At 34.5% G+C, this 21,302-nt stretch overlaps 3 protein-coding genes and 1 long non-coding RNA gene across 9 annotated transcripts in view; 1 reads left to right on the top strand and 3 right to left on the bottom strand.

Moving 5' to 3' along the window:
• Positions 1–9,206, top strand: part of LOC117913692 (helicase and polymerase-containing protein TEBICHI) — a 43,384-nt gene extending 34,178 nt beyond the window's left edge. For 5 of the 6 annotated variants that reach the window (XR_004651141.1, XR_004651139.1, XR_004651138.1 and 2 more), the window contains 2 exons: positions 8,336–8,418; positions 8,581–9,206. The gene's annotated coding sequence lies outside the window, so the exon portion shown is untranslated. Of the gene's footprint in view, positions 1–3,069; positions 3,131–8,335; positions 8,419–8,580 lie in introns of all 6 variants that reach the window. The other variant, XR_004651137.1, reaches the window with a different exon arrangement.
• On the bottom strand, positions 7,019–8,920 carry LOC117913694 (BURP domain protein RD22-like). The gene is made up of 3 exons (XM_034828749.1): positions 8,833–8,920; positions 8,632–8,734; positions 7,019–8,099 (listed from the first exon to the last, which is right to left on the bottom strand). The coding sequence occupies exons 1-3, from the start codon at positions 8,869–8,871 to the stop codon at positions 7,228–7,230; spliced, it is 1,014 nt and encodes a 337-aa protein (XP_034684640.1). The 5' UTR covers positions 8,872–8,920; the 3' UTR covers positions 7,019–7,227.
• A 5,317-nt stretch (positions 9,207–14,523) lies between the features above and the next one.
• LOC117913695 lies at positions 14,524–15,693 on the bottom strand. Its single transcript, XR_004651142.1, has 3 exons — positions 15,609–15,693; positions 15,368–15,473; positions 14,524–14,926 (listed from the first exon to the last, which is right to left on the bottom strand). It is a non-coding gene; the product is annotated as an uncharacterized LOC117913695 (long non-coding RNA).
• Positions 15,694–19,087: 3,394 nt separating this feature from the next.
• On the bottom strand, positions 19,088–20,777 carry LOC117913200 (BURP domain protein RD22-like). The gene is made up of 3 exons (XM_034828165.1): positions 20,664–20,777; positions 20,449–20,554; positions 19,088–20,197 (listed from the first exon to the last, which is right to left on the bottom strand). The coding sequence occupies exons 1-3, from the start codon at positions 20,700–20,702 to the stop codon at positions 19,251–19,253; spliced, it is 1,092 nt and encodes a 363-aa protein (XP_034684056.1). The 5' UTR covers positions 20,703–20,777; the 3' UTR covers positions 19,088–19,250.
• Between the last annotated feature and the right edge of the window lie 525 nt (positions 20,778–21,302).

Here is a 21,302-nt window from a genome sequence, read left to right as displayed (position 1 = left end):
CCTTTCTATCACATTTTTTATTCCTCATCCCTCTCTTTAAACCTAAAAGATTGAAACCGTAGCCCATCTATTTGATTATACGCAACCATCCTAGAGTTGTTCTATATCAATTTTGGTATCAAAGAAAAAGTTCTTTGCTTGAAGGTGCATGCCACATGAGGAGTGGAACAACTGATGCAACCATGCCGGAAGGCTATAATTTTTCTATTTAACCATTAGTGAACATGCCAAGGGCAAATGAAAAGGAGGAATGACGGTGTACTAGCATCTTCAAAACTCGTGTTGCTTCTCAAGGGAGACTCTGCACTATGATTATTAATGGGAGTAGTAGTTCCAACATAGCTTCACAAGAGCTCGTTGAGAAGCTTAATCTAGTGACAAAGAAGCATCCAAATCATTATCATATAGAATGGGTAGATGACAAATTTATTTTTGTTTGTTTAGTTAATGTTTAATTTTAGTAATAATTTTGAGCTATCAACATGGTGTCATGTTTTGCCGAGAAAAGTTATCCATATTGTGCTAAGAAGATTGTGACTTTTTCATAAAAGAGTTTAACATGATGGCTATCAAAGCACTTATACACTTGTATGAAATGGGCACAAGAAGATTCTTCATCTAATGAAAGAAATCCCACCATCTAAGCAATTAGTGGAAAAATCAACATCCTTGGAACTAGGACCATCAAGTATACTTGTTAAGAAACATTTTGAAGTTGCAAACAAGGAGGAAGGAGTCATCAATGAAAGATCTAAAATGTGAGATTTGATGGAACTGATCTCAGTACCTGTAGGAAAGCTCAAAGAAGTGCAATAGATGCTGGTTGATTCTAATAACCTGATTACCATGGAACTAAAGAGAGTTAACCTACACGACACCTATGACATGCATTTGATATACTTCCAGATTCTTCTTTTCTAGCTTTACCTATCCACCTTATGCATTCTTATGCGTCACGATAAGCATGTGGACTTTAGAAAACAAGTTAATAAGTTGTTGAAAAACCAATTATCTAGTAGGGTAACACCCTGAGAGAGGTGAATGAGTGAATTTTAAAGATTTTAATACAAGAGTTGAATATTTCAAAATAATCAATCCTTTGAGAGAATAATAAACATAATCAATCAACCACAATGAACACAAAGGATTTTATGTGGAAAACCCCCACACAATGTGTGGAAATAAAAAACTACAAGGTCTAAGACCTCAAATCTAAAATTCACTATACGAGATCATAATATATAGTTTTACTTGGCAGTTGCTACCTAAGGCTTACTCTCTAACACCTATATCACGATCTACATTTGCGATGCAACACATCAAGTGCTCTAGTGAATTCACTTTAGCCTTTGAGAGAATGCAAGTCTCTCCAACAGCCCAAAATTTGATTAAATGAATTGAGAAGAGCTTTTGGAGGCAAGTTAGGGTTTTTCTCAATGGGAGCATCCAACCGTAAAACGAGTTTAGGTAGGGTATATATATGTTTGAAGGATAAGAAACAAAATTTTATTAAAAAAAAATCTTGATCTTCCAAAATTAACTGCTAGAATTTGGCAAATCTTAGAATAGGCGCTCAATTGGACTTAACCATCGCTTGAGCACCTTGAGCACTTTGGCCAAAGTTTGAGTGCTCTTGTAAATTTTCAAAAATTAATTTAAATAATTTTGCTCAATTTAAAACTTTCAATCTAATCCTACCTTTTCAAAAAGCTAATTTGTCGTTACCCAAACCTTAAACTTACCTATGATGCTTTGGTTGAATAATCAACAACTTCGAATCTTCAATGAAGAGTAAGTCACTGTCTAAAAGGATCTTGTGTTAAAATAAGAAAGAACAATATTGCCAACAAATAATATGAAAAGCTAATGCCCTAACTATCTATTCCTTTGGCAATTTTGTGACAAAACATGGTTACATAAATCCTTCGAAACTCTCAAACGGAGTTTACATAACACTCAATAACACTCATCTAAACCTAATCATTTTATCACATGTAGAGAATAGTATGATGCATCCAAATACAGTAGGATATCCCAATACCTATAACTTGCACACACCAAAGCACAAATACCCAAGGTAAAACAATTTGTTGTAGGAAAATATATAAATAATGTAATCAAATCAAGATACTGTAATGCTTGGACCAAGAGCTCGCATCAATGAGAGCTTGTGGTCTAGGTGTAGCATGAGATGCATCCAAGTCAAAAACCAACATCCATGAGGATCCGGGCAATGATCAAAGCGAATGAAAGGTTACTAGTGTGTGCAGTGGGGTCCTTGTAAAGTGTCATAATATCAAGAATCACCTAGGCTATGTCAAATCGTTGCTCGGAGAGGATGGCATGAATAAAGCAACCTACAAGACGCCTAATCTCAGTCCAATTAAATGTAAGATGGAAAGAGTAAGACAGATAGGATGAGAGAATCCAGGCGACTGAGACATAGATAGACAAAGGATGAGGCTCACTACAAAGAGAAACAGGAACAGAGGTGAGCTCAGATTGAGTAAGAGCCTAGACCTCTAGAAAGAAGGGAGTTGTTCAAAGACAGGGGGCATACCAAGGGCACGATGAATGGATTGAGTGGAGACCATGAGGATTTGACCATATATAAAAACGCAAAACATAAGTTCACTCACAACAGAATGGATGTTAACGTAGAACATTCGTACGTGGTGGGGGTAAGCCTTCCATGAAGAGAAGCAAGAGGCTCCTAGCCCCATGCTAGGAAAATAGTAGATAGGTCTATATCGCAAAAAACCCAAAGATTAAGTAAGTTTCTCTTTACATACTTTACAATTATCAATGGTGAGACTCCATTGGTTTTCTTGTATGTCAAACTTCTAGGATATGATATCTTAGAATATAAATATCCTATCCTATACTATCCCACCAATCAAACATAACCTAAAAAGAATAAAGTCTTATTCCATTTATTTGATTATAGACACTAGACAACCATCTTAGGGTTGTCCAACATGAATAATGCTATCAATTTTAGCTTGTCTAAGTTAATGGCTTGTTGCAAGGATTGAAGGTCTAATAAGTTGAGCTGAATTGTTTTTATAGGTAAACCATTAAAACCTTTGGTTCCAAGATAGGATGAAGTCTCTTTCCCAAGAAGTAGGAAGTAAGTTCTACTATTTGCTCCTTTCCTTTTATTCAACCATAATTTAGTATTCTCTTAGCCATTCTTTTAGCTTAATTTTAAAATAATGCAATGCAACTTTATGCATCTTTGAGTAATAAGAAAACATGTGATGGTGGGTCATTTATAAACTAATTTTTATCTTAAGAAAAAAAGATCTAGTCATGAGAAGGTATAGTGCTAGTAAGTACAAGGACACATAATCTAGTATCAAGGACTAAGGAGTCACTTGATCTAGTCATGTGCACCTTATGTCTTCACTTAGAGGCAAACATCTCATGCAAGTGGTTTATTGTCATTTTTAACAGTCCCTAGTGACCATCCAATTGATTATTAGTTATATTTAATTTGTTCTTTATTTTTAGGATGACGATGATTAACCATTTCATTTTCAATTCTAAAACCTGTAAAAGGAACTTTCTAATTTTTTAATGTTTGTTATTTACTCTCCTTTTTCTAGTGGAATTTCAATTTTTGTTGTTATCTCTTAGATAAAAAAATTTAGAAACTAACTCTTCTTATATCTGCTTTAGAATATATGTATTTATTACCCACTTTATATATGTGTGTGTGTGTGTGTGAGGGTTTAGTCTTTGATCTTTCTGGTATTGTTCTTGGTAGTTCTCACTTTTATGCTCTTTCTACTTCCATCAACTTAATTGCTTTTATTCTTGCAAACTTCATTTGGAAATCTAAAGACCCATCAAGAATAAGAACATTGCATGACATGTAAGAAATAAAATTGTCACTACCAATGATTTTCCCTACCGTTGTAAAATAAGAGCACTTGGCTTTGCCCATTCACAAGGACTCGATTCTATGTCCGTGACACAGCTACCTACGCCGACATGTGCAAGGGGAGTGTAAGCTTAGTTGATCACTTTTTTTTAACCTTATAAAGTGTGCTGTTTAGATTTTTGGGGATTTATTGGGTTCCACCATGGAGTGTGACGGAGATGTTGATCATTTCCTTTAAAAGTATTGGGGGACTTTCAAGAGGTAGGACTTTGTGGCATGTTTTTAGCTTCACTTTGATTTGAACAATTTGGCAAAAAGGAATTGCAGATTTTTTTTAGAATAGGTGGACTTTGGAGGTAGTTTGGGACTTGCTTTACTTATTTTCTTTAGGCCTAGTGAAGCCTTTGCAGGCACGTGCTTGAGCCTCACACTACAAGATAGGAATGTAGTGTGCAAGACCACCAGATTGGCTAAGGACACTTTTCATATATGATCACCAGCTCCAATGAGTTTTGTTAAGATGAACTTTGATGTGGGTAACCTAAGGCAGCTATGGACTGGAGGATTGCTCAGAAGTGCTTCTGTATGGTGTACACCTTATGGATTTTGTTAAGTTAAATTTCAATGGGTGTTTTTGGGTGGCTATGGATTCAATGATTTCTCAAGGACCATTTTTATACAGTGGCTACTGGTTAGAGCCTCTTATCAACATGTAGGAGATGGTTTCACCAATCAGAAAGAGATTCTAGCCTTTTGCGAAGATCTGTTGTAGGCTAAACTTTTTGGTAGTTTTAATCTCTTAGTGAAAGAAGATTTTGCTATGGTCATATCTTGGGTAACTCAGAAAGAGACCCATGGAAGTTTGACGAGTGATTGTGCCAATGTTGACATTAATTCGCTCCGGATTTATCATTTAAGATATATATCTAGGTTGTTCGGCTAAAATAATCAATGTAAGTAATAAACCATTTGAAACCATTACAAGTGTTGTGGATAGTAGAAAAGGAAATTTCAGAGCTTTTATTGCTCAATGGGAAAGACACACGATGACTTTTAGCTAACTCACAGACTTGACACTGAATCTTCGAGACATCAACATTGACAAAGAAATCCGAATACAAAGTTTTAAGAGATAAGAAACTTGGGTGACCCAATCTATAGTGTAGCAACCAAATCTGCTCCTCATATTCTTTTGACACCTTAAGAGACATATCCTGGACCATTCTCCTTGGTCTTGAAATCGAGATAATATAGTCCCTCTTTCTCTTTAGCACTGCCAATCCTCTTCCCCATAGTTAGGTTCTGAAAAATGTAATTAGGATAAAAAATCACATGATTTAGAGACTTTGTAAGTTTGCTAATATAGAGAAGATTGCAAGATAATTCTGGAACATGAAGTACAGAATTAAGAGTAAGTCTTGGTGCCACTGAAATTGAACCTTTTCCAATAATAAGTGTGAAAAACCCATCAGCAACAATATCTTTTCCAGGGTTAGAATTGAATTTATACAAATGGAAAAAGGTTTGCTCACTTGTCATGTGATTTAATGTCATGTGATTTAAAGCCCTTGAATCGATGATCCAAGGTTTAGGGTAACAAGAAACATTAAGAGCTGCAAAGCTGCAATAGTGTTACCTGTTTGACAAAAGGATGAATAATTGGAAGTGTTGGACAAGTTTAGAGTTTTCCCAAACATTTTGTAAAGAAGTTCCATTTGATCTTTGGTGAAAAGATTATTGTTAGGTTCAACTGTTGGTTTGGGTTCAGTTGTCTCCGAGGCCATGCCTTGATATGCCTTATTGTGTGGGGCCTTAGTGCTCTTACCTCCGAGAAGGGTTTTCCATTCAATTTCCAACATGTCTTCCTTGTGTGTCTCACCCTATTGCAATAATCACACCATTGAGTATCCTTCTCATCCGTTTTCTTCCACTGCCACACCTTCTTTTGATCACCTTCATATTCGATCTTAAGGGCCAAAATATCTTGAGAACCATTTCCCATCATAACACTTCTATGCCCTTCTTCTGTTGTCACATGAGTAAAAACATCATTGAGACAAGGAAATGGGTTCTTTTCCCAAGATTCTACCCTATACCTCATCAAATTCTGGTCGTAGGCCAGCTAAGAAGTCAAATACTTGGTCCCATTCTAGCATCTTTGCTATAGTTGCAGCATCTTTGGCTGCTACCATCTCAAAATGTTGGAGGAGATCTAATTCCTGCTGCAACATCATCAGATTGTTGTAGTAGACAATTACAGATTGATCTCGCTACTTGGTATTGTGAATGGTTGTTTTTAATTTGAAGATCCGAGCAGCATTCCCTTTCTTGGAGTAGGTTTTTGTCACAGCATCCCACACCTTTTTAGCTGTTGAAAGGTACAGAAAGGATCGACCAATCTCAGGTTTCATGGAGTTCAACAACCAGGAAATCACCATATAATTTTCAGCGTCCTAGATTTCAAATTCCGGATCTGTTTCCTTTGGTTCTTTGACAATCCCCAAGACATCATCTTTTCTTGACTCTTCAGGAATAGTTTGGCTGATTGAAACCATGAGAAGAAATTTTCTCCATACTTTTCAGTGGTAATTTGAAGGGTTGGATTGGACTTCTCAAAAACTTCAGATATGTTTGATAGAGTAAATGGAAATTAAGGCTAAGAAAAAAATAACAATAAACCTAAAGAAAAACCGGGAAGAATGAATTCCCAAGAAACAAAACAACAATTAAGGCTGTGAAAGAAAGATAAACACCAGAAAAGATTCCGGTTCTGATACCATGAAAGTTGAAAATCAAAATTTCTTTTTATTTGAGAAGAGGAGTACAATTTTAGACTACCTTCTAAACTAAAAAAGGGAAACTAGAGAATACAATCAGGAAAAAAAAAAAAAAGGAAATTAACTCCTATAATTTTGCACCTAGTTGCGAAAATTATCAAATACAATATTCTACATCCGTACAGTTGCTATATACAATATGGAAGGGAATAAATTCCCTGGTTGCTATTCCTAAAAGTCCACATTTTCTAACACCTTTATATTAGTATTTCCTGTTGATGATGGCTCTTATTGTCTTTTTATATTTTTTATTATATAACTCTTCTTAAATGAGGGATCTCCCTTAAAATCTCCATTCACACAATAAAGTTAGTTAAAAATGCTATAAAACCAAGAAGAGGATAATTATTACATATGCATCGTCCACATTTTCAGCATGCTTCAACATTTGTACATAACCAAATGTGCTGAAGGTTGAAATACACATAAATATCAAACTACTACTATTCAAACACACCAAGTGATGGATGGGGCTAACATGCCACAAGTCTATACTGCAGATTTCTATTTGGGAACCCAGACGATATGATCCTCAGGAAGGAAATGGCAGACTGGAATGGTTCCTGGCTTAACTTTGAGCACTTGAAAAGCCAAATGCTTGGGGTTCCATTCCGATGTGTCTGTATGGCACACAGCTACTGCTTTAGCTCTGGTCCCATCAGCACCCACCAAGGGAACCATATAAGCCCTTGTTGTCTGGGTCTTGTGACAGTAAAACACAGCATAAGGATAGTTCTGCTTGTGACACACCACTGATTCATCACCTGCCATCTTCTTTACTCCAGCTGCAATTGTGTATTTCTGCTTCTGAGTTTCCTTCACCACCTCTGTTGAAATTGCCTGAACCCGTTTTCCCAGCTTTGAAATGCTGAAATCAATCATAGATTCTAATGAAGTTGCACAATACTTTTCCTCACCTTTAGTTCCAGGCGCCTCACACTCTTTAATTGTATTCTTAATTATCTGAGCTTCTACAGATTCTGGTTTCACTGAAAAATGCTTCAAAATTTCTGGCAATTTCTCGGATGAGAAAATTATCGGGTGTTCAGATTGGGGTAAGAAAGTGGCTTCTTTTGTATTCTTAATGAAGTGCAAATTCATCTTTGTGCCAGGACGCATGTCCTTTTCCATGAAGAATAGAGCCACACTTGGGTCAGCATGAAGTTGATCCTCAGTAGCAGCATAATGATAAAGAAAAGGGGCTGGCCCTGGTGTTACTCCAACATACACAGGCTTTCCTTTGTGGCCTGTGTTCACAGATACTCCTCCTTTGCCAACACCAACATTGGTGCCACCTCCAGGTTTTCCTTGTCCTGCATCAACATGTACACCACCCTTCCCCACATCTACAGAAGAGCTTTTGTCTTCCACCAGGTCTGCAAATCCAGTGTCACAAAGAATTAGAAGAGCTAAGAAGGTGAGCCATTGACCTCCCCACACCACGCGCCTCCCCACCCCACCAAAATAAATAAATAAATAAAAAGAGATATTTTAATACTTGCTAAGTAGTTTGAACATCAGCAGGGCTGATTTGTCTCTCGGTTTGGCCTAAAATGTGTTTTCAATTGAACTTCAGAGAATTTTGCTAATGTGTTATGGCTTATGAATGCAGTTGAGCAAGGAAAGATAAAAAGCAAATGGTGAATGGTTCCCCTGCACCTTTCAAAGTGCAAGGAGAAGATGCTGCACAGAGAAGTCAGGAGCTGACCCTCTAAACTTTTGATTTTGTGTCATTTTCATGCGGTTTTATCTTTCTATTTTTGATACCTGAGAAAACATTTGGTAAAGAAAAACTTTTTGTCTCCTTAAGGTTGGATTGTGGAGTATATACTAACATTCCAACCATTTACTTTTCAGGTATAACTATTATCTTAACACTCCACTGAACTCTCACAGGGCACAACCCACCTGGCCGTAAAACATCTCTGATAGATTTCGGCATTGGAGTGTTTGGCAGCATAGAATTCCAGTACACTTCAGAAGGTAAAACAGCATGGCTTGTCAGTGCTAGCTGCATGGAAAGTTAGGATAAGTTCTCATCAGCTTCTCATATCAATGTAGATAATAAAAAAAACAACTAAAGCATAATCTTTTCTCTAAGGGTCATACGCAGAGAAAAGCTAGAATGGGTAGTAGGTGAAACTCCATTGAAGCTCTGGAGCTGCAAGAGAAGCAATAATGGTGGGAGTGAACAAGAACTGGAACCTTTGCTTGCTTGTGTAAAGAACAGTGTGGATTGTTCTTTTATAGCCTAATTTTAGTGCAGGAAACTTGGAATGCAACATGCCACCTATATCTGCGATTTGTTTAATTCTTCAGCTACCCTTTGCCTATACATATTAAATGGAGCTGGCCCAAATGGCACAGGTGAAGATGGAGTGAAAGAAAAGATTTGGTATTAAGGAGTGTATTGTTATTTGTGTGATGTTCACTTCATGGGTTACTTTTTGGCATGGGAAAGCAATGTTGGGTGTTATATTGAATGTCCTTATGCAATCTCACTTGGATACATAGGATTTAAAGGTTCAAATGATATAGTTGAAGTACGGAAGAAGTGAAAAATATATGATATAGTGACTAAGATATAAAGCTTGAGTCATACCTCTTTGGCTCATTAAAATTTCTTTACAACTTGTAGGGTTTGTTTGGGAGTGTTTTTTTGAACAGTTTCAAAAAAACAATTAAAAGAAAAAACCAAATTTTAAGAATTGTTTTTAGTTTTTAAAAATAAAATTTGGTTTGAAAACTCAATATGAAAAATGTTTTACTTTTATTTTTTAAAGGTGCTATAAATGTTATTTATAGTGTAAATTTTCAATTATTGTTCAAAATCTTGTAAAAATCCATGAGAAATCATTAGCATTTGTATTACAAATAAATGTTTTTTAAAGTTTATTAAAAGTATGTCGATCATACCTACTGAGCTAAAAAACAATTTTCTGTTTTAAACAGCATAAAAGTGTTGTAAAAGGTACTTGCCAAACATGCCTTTGTTGCATGGAAATTTGGGGCCAACATTTGTATGTGTAATATTATTGTTAAGACAGTGGTTGGGAGTGCCCTGATGGTTGTGAAATCAAACTTCAATGCTGCCTAAATGCTTTAAACTCTAGTCCTCCCAATTAGGTCACCATATTAAAGGAAATCAGAAGTCAAAACAAAACTAGCAAAAAAGTAGTTAGAAATAAGATGGTAGGGCCAGAAAGACCGAGGCTATGATCCCTTTTGTGGTGAAAGGAAAGGCCACATAAGCTATCTTCTACCCTCAATTAATCTACCGGCAGAACCTAGTTACAAAGACTACTAATAAAGTAATTGATGCCTCACCATTGCTATTGTTTGTGGTTGATGATTGCTTTATTGAATAAAGGCTTAGAACTACACACAAAAAATTCAATGTACCAACATAGGATGTTGCATGACTGTGGATAGATTTCAAGTGCTTTATGTCTTGCCAAATTCTTTGAATAAGAGATTATCAATCTCTTTGATTTGTATCATCTTCTATATTGATTTTTTTTAAAATGGGAAAAAAAAATTAGAATCAAATCTATCTTTTTTTTATATGACTCAAATCAATGCTCTCGAAAATTACTTGCTTTTAGAATGAAAAGTAAAGACATTTAATAATAATTTTAAAAAAAAAATTAAATATGAGATTTCGTAATTTTAAAGTTAGCTCTAGGAAAAATTATGTTTTTGAAATACTCATTTGATTAAAAAAGAAAGTATAAAATAAAAATTCACATTTTGATAAAATTTTATTTACATGTTTGAAAATACTTAAAATTTCATTTGCATTATTTTCTAAGTGTTGTCAATACATTAGCCATTTCTCCTTGTCATAAAAGAAAATAAAGTAGGCGATAAAAATGTATGGAGGGAGATATGACTGATGTAAACTCTAAAATATCCTTTTAAGTGCTATTCAAAATGGTCGTCACATGAATTTCTCTTAAATGAGAAAAATATGAGCAAGTTAAGAATTTTATCAATTTATAAAAATGAGAATACAATTATTGCGTTATTCTTTAATTCCTCCTTTTTAGGGTTATTGATCAAGAGTTAGAAAAAATTTTGATTTGAGTCCTAATATAGTTTGAGTTTTAACTAGAGTTTTCGATCTCAACTTGATTTGGGTTGAGTTTGGGCTTAGAACTTGGTATGAGTTGAATCTTGGAAAGCTTAGGCCTTAACTTGATTTTGGCATTGTGGCTTGGGACTTGTCGGGACTTGGGATTTTACCCTTCTTAAAAAACTAAATAAAAGAGTACTTACAACAAGAAGAAAATATGCCTATAACTTTTTTATGTTTATAAAATGGGCCAATTTAACCCCACATTTTGTACATTTTGAACACCATAGTGGTGTTTGGGTCAAGGTATAGGTATACAAAAAAAACATGGAACATTTTGATCTATGGATAATAATGCATTAAAATATGTTAACCTTTATGTTCTATTTCCTTTTGTTACTTCTTATTAGCGAAAGGAACTCTATCACGTACTCATAATATGGGAAAGATGAAATACTATAAGAAGGTGATATTTGCAACATCGCAAAGATGTTGCAAATGAATATGATGTTTGTGAAGGATGCCGACCTCAACCTTTTTTGTTCATTTATTGGTGCGTGGAAGGGTAAAGATCTAAAATTTTTATTTTTTATATGAGTATATATATATTAAACTATAGGTGATTTGGTGAATGATGAATCTGTTAGGATCAAGGACCTAGTTATTTTACGTAAAAATTAATTGATTATCAATGACATCAAACAAACTCATCTTTGTTATGGAGTTCAACATCACACTCATTCACATTCATAATAGACTTTGACCTATCTCACACAAGGTAGTCATCTTGAAGCCTTATACACCTAGTCTAGGTCATTTTTTAACTGTCATATATTCATGAAATAGCATTGTTGCATATCTAACAATTTCTCCCTTAAATTCGAGTCTATGCATTGCTGCACATATATAACAAAATCATACCGCATAGATTGGTTCATCACTGGTCATTCCAATCCAATTTATCATTTATTTTTGTTCCTGCTTTTCTATGCCTCCTTAGCAAACATAATGTTAAAACATATAGAGGAATTTTTGGATTCTAGGAGAACCTGGACAAGGATATTTCTGAATCCTTGGGCATTGGCAGCAGTACTGAATTCCAGTACACTTTAGAAGGTAGAGCAGTATGGCTTGCTGGCACTGCTAGCTGCATCCAAATTTTAAGAAATATACATACCCAGAGAAAGCTACACTACTAAGAGGTGACAGGAACTGAAAGCTTAGCTCTGATGGAAAGAAGAGTGCATGGGACTAACCCTACACAACCGCCTATACTGATGAATAGTTTAATTATTTCTCCAACTGCCCTTGCTTGCATGAATTAATGCAGTTAGATATATGGCACAGATGGAGTAGAGAGTGAGAGATTGCCAGAGATCGTGAACTAATTTACAGTGCCATGTTAAACCAAAACAATCCCTTCAGGATGATTTTTCTTATTAGTTTGGTAATGCCTTCTTGAATGATTGAAAGTTGTTAAAATATGAAAACTGGGTAGCTCTCAGTTGCTTGGACTTGCAACTACTTGACTTATTAGGGTTAGTGGGTGGTTGAGAGTTTTTGTCTTCAATTTTAATGAGGCATAACTATTCTGGTTTCCTTCTTCAAATCATAGTAGCTGATATTGATCAGAGATGACATAGCATAGGGTAGATGATATTGATTCTCTGCTCATAAGACCACCATAAACCGAAAAGGAACCATTATGGCCTGTGGATTATCATAATAGTAATTTTTTTTTTCTTTTTAATTTCAGTAATGCTTCAGTCGATCTTTTGTTGTCGATGAGTTAATGTACTGTACTTTGCTTTAATATTTTGACTATAGTTAAGTTATCTTTTGATCTATGGTTGTAATCCTGACAGCAAGAGGGCTTGGATGGAAAGAAAGAAGTTTGTTGAGCAAGCTTCTTATATTTGCATCTGAAAAATCTGAAAATATGGAAGCTTCAGTTCACATTTCCCTAGTGTGCCCTGTTTTTGCCCTGTTTTTCTTATTTCTTTCCCTACAAATTTGCAAGTCCTCATTTATGTGAAGAAAACCAATAGCTTGTCCAAGGGTGCAACCACAACAAACCATCCAACATTTGTCATTGGGTACTGCAGGAAGTGTTTAAATTTTGGGAAAGAATTACCAAGTAATATATTTCTCTTTTTGATGTAGAAAAGACATATCTTAGTAGATTTCATTGAGTTATGGCAGAAGTTTATTCTATGGTTAAAACTTTGTTAAGAGTTGTGGATAAATAGCTAGGACATATTAATTGTGATATCCAAGCTTGTACTAGAGGCTCTAAAGAATTTAATTCACTATTGCCAATTCATGTTCATGCTGAAAGGTGAGAAGAAGTTACATAATGAGGGTAGTCCTTTGCCTACTGCCTATAACTTCGTCTTCCTCTGCTGCACTAATGGAGGAACTCGGCATCCGTTCCTTTTAATGTCTTATCTCATTTCAAGACTTTTTCTCCTCATGACATAAAATATCTATAAAGATATTTCTACTAACCTTTCTTATTTTATAATAACAACACAAGGGATTAGGAAATATTGGACATGAACATAGGAAATCTTAAATAATTTATTTTTTTCAAGAGAAAGATATATATGCCAACTATGAATGAATGTGAGACAGCTAGGAACATATTTTGCATGAGCCCTCAAGTAACCTAAACCTACAGAAGACAAAGAAGTATGGTGGGGTTTTTTTCTTCTTTTTTTTTCCCCTTGTGAAAGCAGGATTTTCCAGTACTGAACTTTGAAAAGGATTAAAAAGTCATGAAATGAGATAACATGAGATAAGTTCTGAAGACTAAATGAGAATGGATAAAAATATGAAGAATAATGGGAGACATAATGGAGTAAGAAGGCTCTTCAGGACTAATAGTTATATTTGTTTTTGGTTTTTTATAATATTCTCTATCATTTCTCTCTCATCCATGGTGGTACTTCTTATTGATTAAACCACGTTAAAATCTTGTGTATCTTGAATAAATTGTTTAATCTTCGTGTTCTTGCGTTAATATGGTTATACATGTTGAAGCTTCTGCTGGAATGACAAAATATGGTAGGAATTACATGCCCATGCATGACAATGTTTGTTCAGACTGAGCACAACCAGTGAGTAAACCTACAGCCTTTTGGTGCTAGAATGCTCTAGGAGGATGGATGAATGCTTGAGAGATCAACCCAGATATAAAACGTGAAATTTAATGATAGGATTGAAATCATTCTACTGTTTGAATGAGTAATTTTGTACAAGTTAGTGGATGGTGGTTATATTATATCAAGGGAGGTCTGTCTTGTTCTTAGAAACCTGCAGCTGAGAGAAGGTTAATGATATTCAGGAACATGATTTGATGTAAAAGAAACTTTGGTGTTTGTTTGTATTGGTATATCCTGTTAATGATAGCTATTATTTTTCTAGAATTGCTTATATAGTCCTTGTAAGATTCTTACTAAGAAAAGGGAACTCCTAAAGAATTTACACACAGCCATCAGGGTTAAGTTAAACATGCATAGCACCAAGAACAAGAAGAGAAAGCCTACTCAAAAGTATACAATGCACATCTTGTTTATATGTAATCATATGGTGGTCATATAAATATCAAACATATAGGTTATGTCAGAAAATTCCAGAGAAAATATAAGGAAAATAAATTGGAAAAGTAAAATGAAAAAAAAAATTAATAAATTATTTTTATAAAAGATTCAATAATTTAAAAATATTCAAGTTTTATTCCCTTACTTAACTCCAATATGATGGATAATGAAGCCTAATAAATTTTATGACAGGAGTAAATTTCTTCTTTTTATTGAATGATGAGCTTGAAGGTTTAGTCTAAGAGAGAATTGTGTGGACTACAACCATTATAATTTTTTGTCTTCGTTTGACCAGTGGATTTTTAAGCATTGGTGCATTCAACGGACTTAAGGATCATCCCCCCAAAATACGTTAAAATCTCATCCTTTTTAATTTCTGTTCATGTGTGGTTGAGTTAACACAATGGATCTTTCCCTTGTGCGCTTTACTCACAGAAACACCCCCCGGTTTTCCTTTCGCTGCATCAACATTTACCCAACTCATCCCGGCCTCCACTTGCAGAAGTGCTTTTGTCTTCCATGAAGTCTGCAAATCAGTGAATTGGATAATACAAGGTGAGTGACCTGCTCAAACAAAGGAGAAATATATTTGTCTTGCAAATTAGCTCAAAATTTGGTAGGGCCTTTTCATTCCTGAGTTTGGAATAAAATCTGTTCTCTTTTCAACTCAACAAAACCACTGAACATGACAAATTATGATTGCCATTCTTTGGAAATTAAAGTCCATCAACACTACACTGCTATGTATAAATTAATCTGATGGTGGTGGTGTAACTAGTGTTCCCATGCACCCAAATGCTCTGTATGGGTGCTGATAAAACATTCATTCCAAACTTTGATTCTTGTTAAATTTCCTTTTCTTCTCTTTAACTCCTTTCTGTCATAAGAATATTTCATGTTTATCTTTTCTAGCTCTTCATTTTCCTATCTATTCTAGGCTAACAAACATAACATATTCTGTGAGAACCTGGCTGGTGAATATCCCGGAAAGCTTTTGGCACTGGAGTGTTTGGCAGCACTGAGCTCCAGTAGACTTCAGAAGGTAGAGCTGCATGGCTTGCTTGCACTGCTATCTGCATCAAAATATAAGACAAATTCTTGTCAGATTCTCATATGGAGGTAGAGGATAAAAGACCAACCATAAAATTATAACCAGCTATCTTCTTATCTTAAGAACTATATCCAGAGAAAAACTAAATCCCACATACATTTACTGCTCTTTGCAACTACAGAAGAAAGCAATACTACCAAGAGGGGCCAAGAATCTGAACGCTTAATTTTCATGAAGAGAAGTACAAGGGATGTAATGCAACACATCACCTGTATCGATGACTACTTTAATTTCTTCAACTACCCTTGCTTACATGAATTAAATGCTGTTAGATAAATGGCACTGATGGGATGGAGACTGAGAGGGGGGTGGGTGGTGAGAGATTGAGTATTTAGAGTGCCGTGTTGAAGCAAAATAATTTAGTGATGATTTCATGACATCTGAGGGATGTATTACATTGTTTCCATCCGAGATGGTGTAATTCAGGATTATTTCCTGCTGCTCCAAGATATGATATCATCCAGGTGTCAATCTGCGGTCATCCAGGTCACTTATCCAATAATGTAACTATAACCAATCAAGCACAAAAATTGATCCCTAATAACAAAGTATACGGTCTTTTGTACTTCTAAATGTTGAAGCATATGCTTCATCGTCTTCTAAGAGTACTAAGATCTAATTAAAATTTATTAACTTAATAACAAATGTCAATATGGGTATACATTGATCATAGGATGTACATTAAGCTGTCAATGGCACCAGGATAGGAAATTTAGACCATCTTTTTCCTTTTTATTGGCAATCTTAGGACACATATTCAGGATTAAGACCCTCCCCTCTCTCAATAAGTGAGTCTATAGGTTTGCAAATTTCCATCTAAAATTGTTCCAAAATTTTCTTTATATAAGTTTGGTTGAGACGAACTAAGAAGTCTTTTTGAACAATTCCTTAAGACCTTAACTCTATGACATAGTTTTCTTCACTCATCTACTTCTTCTCAAAAGTGAATGATAATTGGTGAAACTCGTCGTTTTGTTATTTTCATCCAATAAAATAACATCATTATAGAAAGATAAGATGGGGAAACTTATCCTTATATCGATTAACATGCATGCAATAGTCTTCTCCAACCATCATAAACCCGTAAGTGATAATGGCTCCATAAAATCAAGTGAGAATGATGGTTCATTTCTTAAATATGTTGAAAATATGTTGTGGGGATATTGTTATGAGGTTAAATTGACCATAGATGAGTGTTTTAATCCAATAAGAAATTTTCAAATTTGAGGTTTGAATCAAAATACAGCATGCAAACAATCATGCCTTCAAAATTGGTGTAATCAACAATTATATAGATGTTCAATTTTCAAAATTTATGAAACACGTATTTGGTTGAGTAAACATGAATACTTTTTAAACTTCAATGAAACTTAATTCTCTTCTAATGGTTAATATATATATATATATATATATATATATATATATATATATATATATATATATATATATACATATCCTCATTTAATGGTTTAGTGAAGATATCTATTAATTCATCATTTGTCCAACCAATTCAAGTATATATAATGTCACCTTTTTATGCATAATCTCTAAGGAAGTGACACCTAATTTCAACATGCTTTGTTTTAGAGTATTGAGAAATTTTAGAGATGCTTATAGCACAATGTTATCATATTTAATAGGTACATGAGCATTCATGCAAGGTTTGTTTTATCCATAAAATTTGAGCATAATAGAAACTAACACCGGTAAATTCAGCTTTCTAAATAAGTGACAACAAGTGAATGACTTAAGAAGTAAAAAAACTATCACTAATGGTTTTTCTATCAATTTTACAATCAATAAAATTTGCATCCAAATAGCTAATTAGACAAAAAAAAAAAAAAAGTTCACTTAGGTAAGTATTCTTCTAACAGTAATAAAAGATGTAATTCTTTATAACATGATTGAAATCTAGCACCCTAACAAGCATTAAACATAACATCGATCTAATTTACTAGCGACAAGGTAAAATAATGAATCAATCATTTCTCTATGACATGTAGGGTCAATGACTTAACCTTATCAAGCTTGATGGATAAATTCAATGGAGTAACCATGATCTTTTCATCTCTTGGAGGTCTTTTATATATATATTTTGATTAGTTTATGAAAATCATCTCCTTTGATTATTTGATTTGAAGTTCGAGAAGGAAGTTAAGCTCCATCATGTTGATTATTTCAAACTCACAATGTATACATTTAGAATTTTTTTTACTAAGAATAGTGTTTAGTATTCCAAATATAATATCATTTATACAAAATTGAACTAAGAGTATATCATCTTCTTTGGTTTTAACGAAGACTGTAGTACTATCAATATTGTCATTTTAAAACCATTTTCTTGTAAAAACTTGTTTAATCTTTAATATTATGTTATAAGAGCTTGTTTTGAACCATGAAGTGTATTTTTAAATTTAAAAACATGGGTTAAAAATTCAATATTTTTAAAACTATGAGGTTGTTATACATAAACTTCTTCCATAGTATAATCATTTAAGAAATCACTTTTTACATCCATTGGGTATAAGATAAAATTTTTATAGCATGCAAAATCCAATAACATCCTAATAACTTTTAATCTAGCAATTGGAGAAAATGTTTCCTCATAATCAATTTCTTCTTCTTGGTTAAATCTTATACTAGTAATCTAGCTTTTGCTTATAATAATGATGTTATTTTTATACATTTGATTTATAAAGACTCATTTTGTTCAAATTTGAGACAAAACAAAAATATTATTACAAATTTTTCTAAGGAATCGTCTGGTTCTTACCCTATTAAATAGATTACCTACTATTCAATCTTAATAGATGATGAGTAACAAACTTCAACTCCCATAAGATCTTAGCTTGGGCTTATTTCTCCTTGTGATAATGATAGTGCAAGAGGTCATTGTTCTTCCTTTACTTCTATCTTATCTACTTATTGTAATTGAGATTCATCAATTTTTAATCTTTTCATGATCTCTTAATCAAAGTCTAGCAGATCATCAACTTTTGCACCATCCAAAAGAGATGGGTTAGACTCATCAACGAAAGCATGAATGGACTCCTCCACTACAAAGGTTCTTTTAATTTGCTGAAAATTATATAAGCCTTGTTGAAGATAAATAATAATAATAATAATAATAATAAATTTCAACATATTTTGAATGGAATTTTGTCAAATTTTCTTTAAGATCGATAATAAAACAAATGCATCCAAAACCTTTAAAATAATTAATAGTTTCTCATTTTTCCAAGTTCATAGGGTATATATTCTCTTTAAAATAGATTGTATTAAAATTCTATATATATTTAAAAAAACACGTATTAATTGTTCAACTTGAAAATATTTAAGTAAATTGTTTTTATTTAGCACTGTTTCGATCATTGCTTACAAAGTTTTAGTTTTCTTTTATAAGTATTTTATAAGTGTTCAATCTCATACTCGTTACAAAAAGTTTTAAAATCATAATTTTTACTCAGCTAGGCAATTTTCGTTACGTGATAGTAATCAACGGAATGTAGTCAACTAGGTAATTTTCACTCCCATTAAGGCTAGTTAAAAATAGCACTAACAAACAAGCAGAGAATGTCTACTAGGGAATAATATGACTCATATATATTTATATATAATCATATGGCAATGGGGTTTGAAGTACTACAGACGTAAATACCAAACATACAGAATTTCAAACTAGTACGATACACCGAATGATGTGCGGAACTAACAAATCTCAAGTCCTTTCTGCAGATTTCTATTTTGGAACCCAGACAACGTGATCCTCAGGAAGGAAATGGCAGATTGGAACAGTTCCTGGCTTAACTTTGAGCACTTGAAAAGCCAAATGCTTGGGGTTCCATGCCGATGTGTCTGTATGGCACACAGCTACTGCTTTAACTTTGGACCCATCAGCACCCACCAAGGGAACCATATAAGCCCTTGTGGTCTGAGTCTTGTGGCAGTAAAACACTGCATAGGGATAGCTCTGCTTGTGACACACCACAGCTTTGTCACCTGCCAGCTTCTTCACCCCAGTTGTAATTGTGTACTGCTGCTTCTGGGTTTCATTCTCCACCTCTGTTGAAATCACCTGAACACCTTTTCCAAGCTTTGAGGTGCTGAAATCAACCATGGATTCTAGTGAAGTTGCACAATACTTTTCCTCTCCTTTAATCCCAGGCTCCTCACACTCTCTGATTGTGTTCTTGATTGTCTCAGCTTCTTCTGATTCTGGTTTTATGGAGAACTCGTTCAGAATTTCTGGGAATTTTTTGGATGAAAAAGGTATGGAGTTGGCAACTTGACGAGGCAAGAAGGTGGCTAGATTTGCATCCCTAATGAAGTGCAACTCCATCTTTGTCCCAGGTTGCATGTTCTTCTCAAAGAAGAAAAGAGCTACATTCGGATCATCATGGAGCTGATCCTCAGTAGCAGCATAGTTGTAATCGAAGGGTGATTTTTTCCCTTTACCAACACCAACATATACATGCTTTCCCTTGTGGCCTGCGTTAACAGATACTCCTCCTTTGCCGACGCCAACAGTGGTGCCACCTCCAGGTTTTCCTTTTCCTGCGTGAACATTTACCCCAGTGCCTTTGCCCACCCCGACAGTGGTACCGCCTCCGGATTTGCCTTTTCCTGCATGGACATTTACCCCGCCCTTCCCTACACTTACGGAAGTGCCTTTTTCTTCCATAAGATCTGCAAATCCATTGAATTCAAGAATACATGGTGAGTGCTTAATTTTGTCTTACAGGTTACTGACTCTACAAAGCGTTTCCACTGAGCATTTCTAGCTTTTCTGGCACTTGAAAACAACTCTTTTGATCAAAATTTTAAGTACTAAAAAGATTAGAAGTGCTTCCATGCATATACATATATATATATATATATATTCTTGACTAACAAACAGTGTCAAAACTGATAGAGGAATTGCCGGATTCTGTGAGAACCTGGCCGAAGAATATCCCTGATAGCTTTTGGCATGGCAGTGTTTGGCAGAACTGAATTCCAGTAGACTTCAGTAGGTAGAGCAGCATGGCCTGCTGCCACTACTAGCTGTATAAAAAAGGTTAGAGAAATTAATTCATTACCTGCTTAAACATATGTAGATTAAAAGAAACATGAACTAAAAACAAAAAAAAAATGCTTATTTTGAAAAGCTTACAGAGATAAGAGCAAGGATGGGTAGGAGATGAAACTCCATTAAAGCTCTGAAACTAGGACAGAAAACTATAATACTAGGAGGGATACAAGGACTGATAGCAAGCTAGGCTAGAATGGGAATCTGCCAAGTGGATTGCAACATTTATAAGAGAATTGCTGAGTGTAAAAGGAAAATAGAAAGTAACACACCACCTACATTCAAGACCAGTTTAATTGCTTCCAACTACCACACATTTAAACCCATTGAATGCTCTGGAAGCAATTGGGCCAAATGGCAGAAATGGTGTGAAAGATAGAAGGTGAGAGATTTCATCAAATTAATAATAATACTAAGTTATTTCTGTAATGGAAGTACCATGAAGAAACAAAAGGGTATGTGAGTCAGTGATTACACCTTCTGCTTTGTCTTTGGGTTTGTTCACTGAATGAAGGAAAAAGGGATCAGAAAGGGCGGTTCATAAAATCATAATTGCTTAGACTTTTGGACCAATCTAAACTAACAACCACCCAAATTTATTGGAGTTTTTAGTGGGCAGTTGAGAAGATAGGAGGCATGTCTCTTTATTGATTAAGCCATCCCACGTTTAGCATCGTTAGGCCTTGGCTTTTTGGGTTTTTTTAATCGCACATGTATATCTTG

The sequence above is a fragment of the Vitis riparia genome, chromosome 4, assembly GCF_004353265.1.
Source record: "Vitis riparia cultivar Riparia Gloire de Montpellier isolate 1030 chromosome 4, EGFV_Vit.rip_1.0, whole genome shotgun sequence".
NCBI classification, from domain to species: Eukaryota; Viridiplantae; Streptophyta; class Magnoliopsida; order Vitales; family Vitaceae; genus Vitis; species Vitis riparia.
The sequence above is the reverse complement of the archived record's forward strand: the minus strand, read 5'-3'. Positions and strand labels throughout refer to the sequence as shown.

What these genes read in the sequence shown, in the direction of transcription:
- LOC117913694 (XM_034828749.1), bottom strand. Translation starts at nt 8,871, where the DNA reads ATGGAGTTTCACCTACTACCCATTCTAGCTTTTCTCTGC. An exon ending in CCATTCTAGCTTTTCTCTGC is followed by an intron (nt 8,735 to 8,832) that starts GTATGACCCTTA and finishes CTTTCCATGCAG; the next exon opens with CTAGCACTGACAAGCCATGC. An exon ending in CAGAGATGTTTTACGGCCAG is followed by an intron (nt 8,100 to 8,631) that starts GTGGGTTGTGCC and finishes CTGGATTTGCAG; the next exon opens with ACCTGGTGGAAGACAAAAGC.
- LOC117913200 (XM_034828165.1), bottom strand. Translation starts at nt 20,702, where the DNA reads ATGGAGTTTCATCTCCTACCCATCCTTGCTCTTATCTCT. An exon ending in CCATCCTTGCTCTTATCTCT is followed by an intron (nt 20,555 to 20,663) that starts GTAAGCTTTTCA and finishes TTTTTTATACAG; the next exon opens with CTAGTAGTGGCAGCAGGCCA. An exon ending in CAGGGATATTCTTCGGCCAG is followed by an intron (nt 20,198 to 20,448) that starts GTTCTCACAGAA and finishes ATGGATTTGCAG; the next exon opens with ATCTTATGGAAGAAAAAGGC.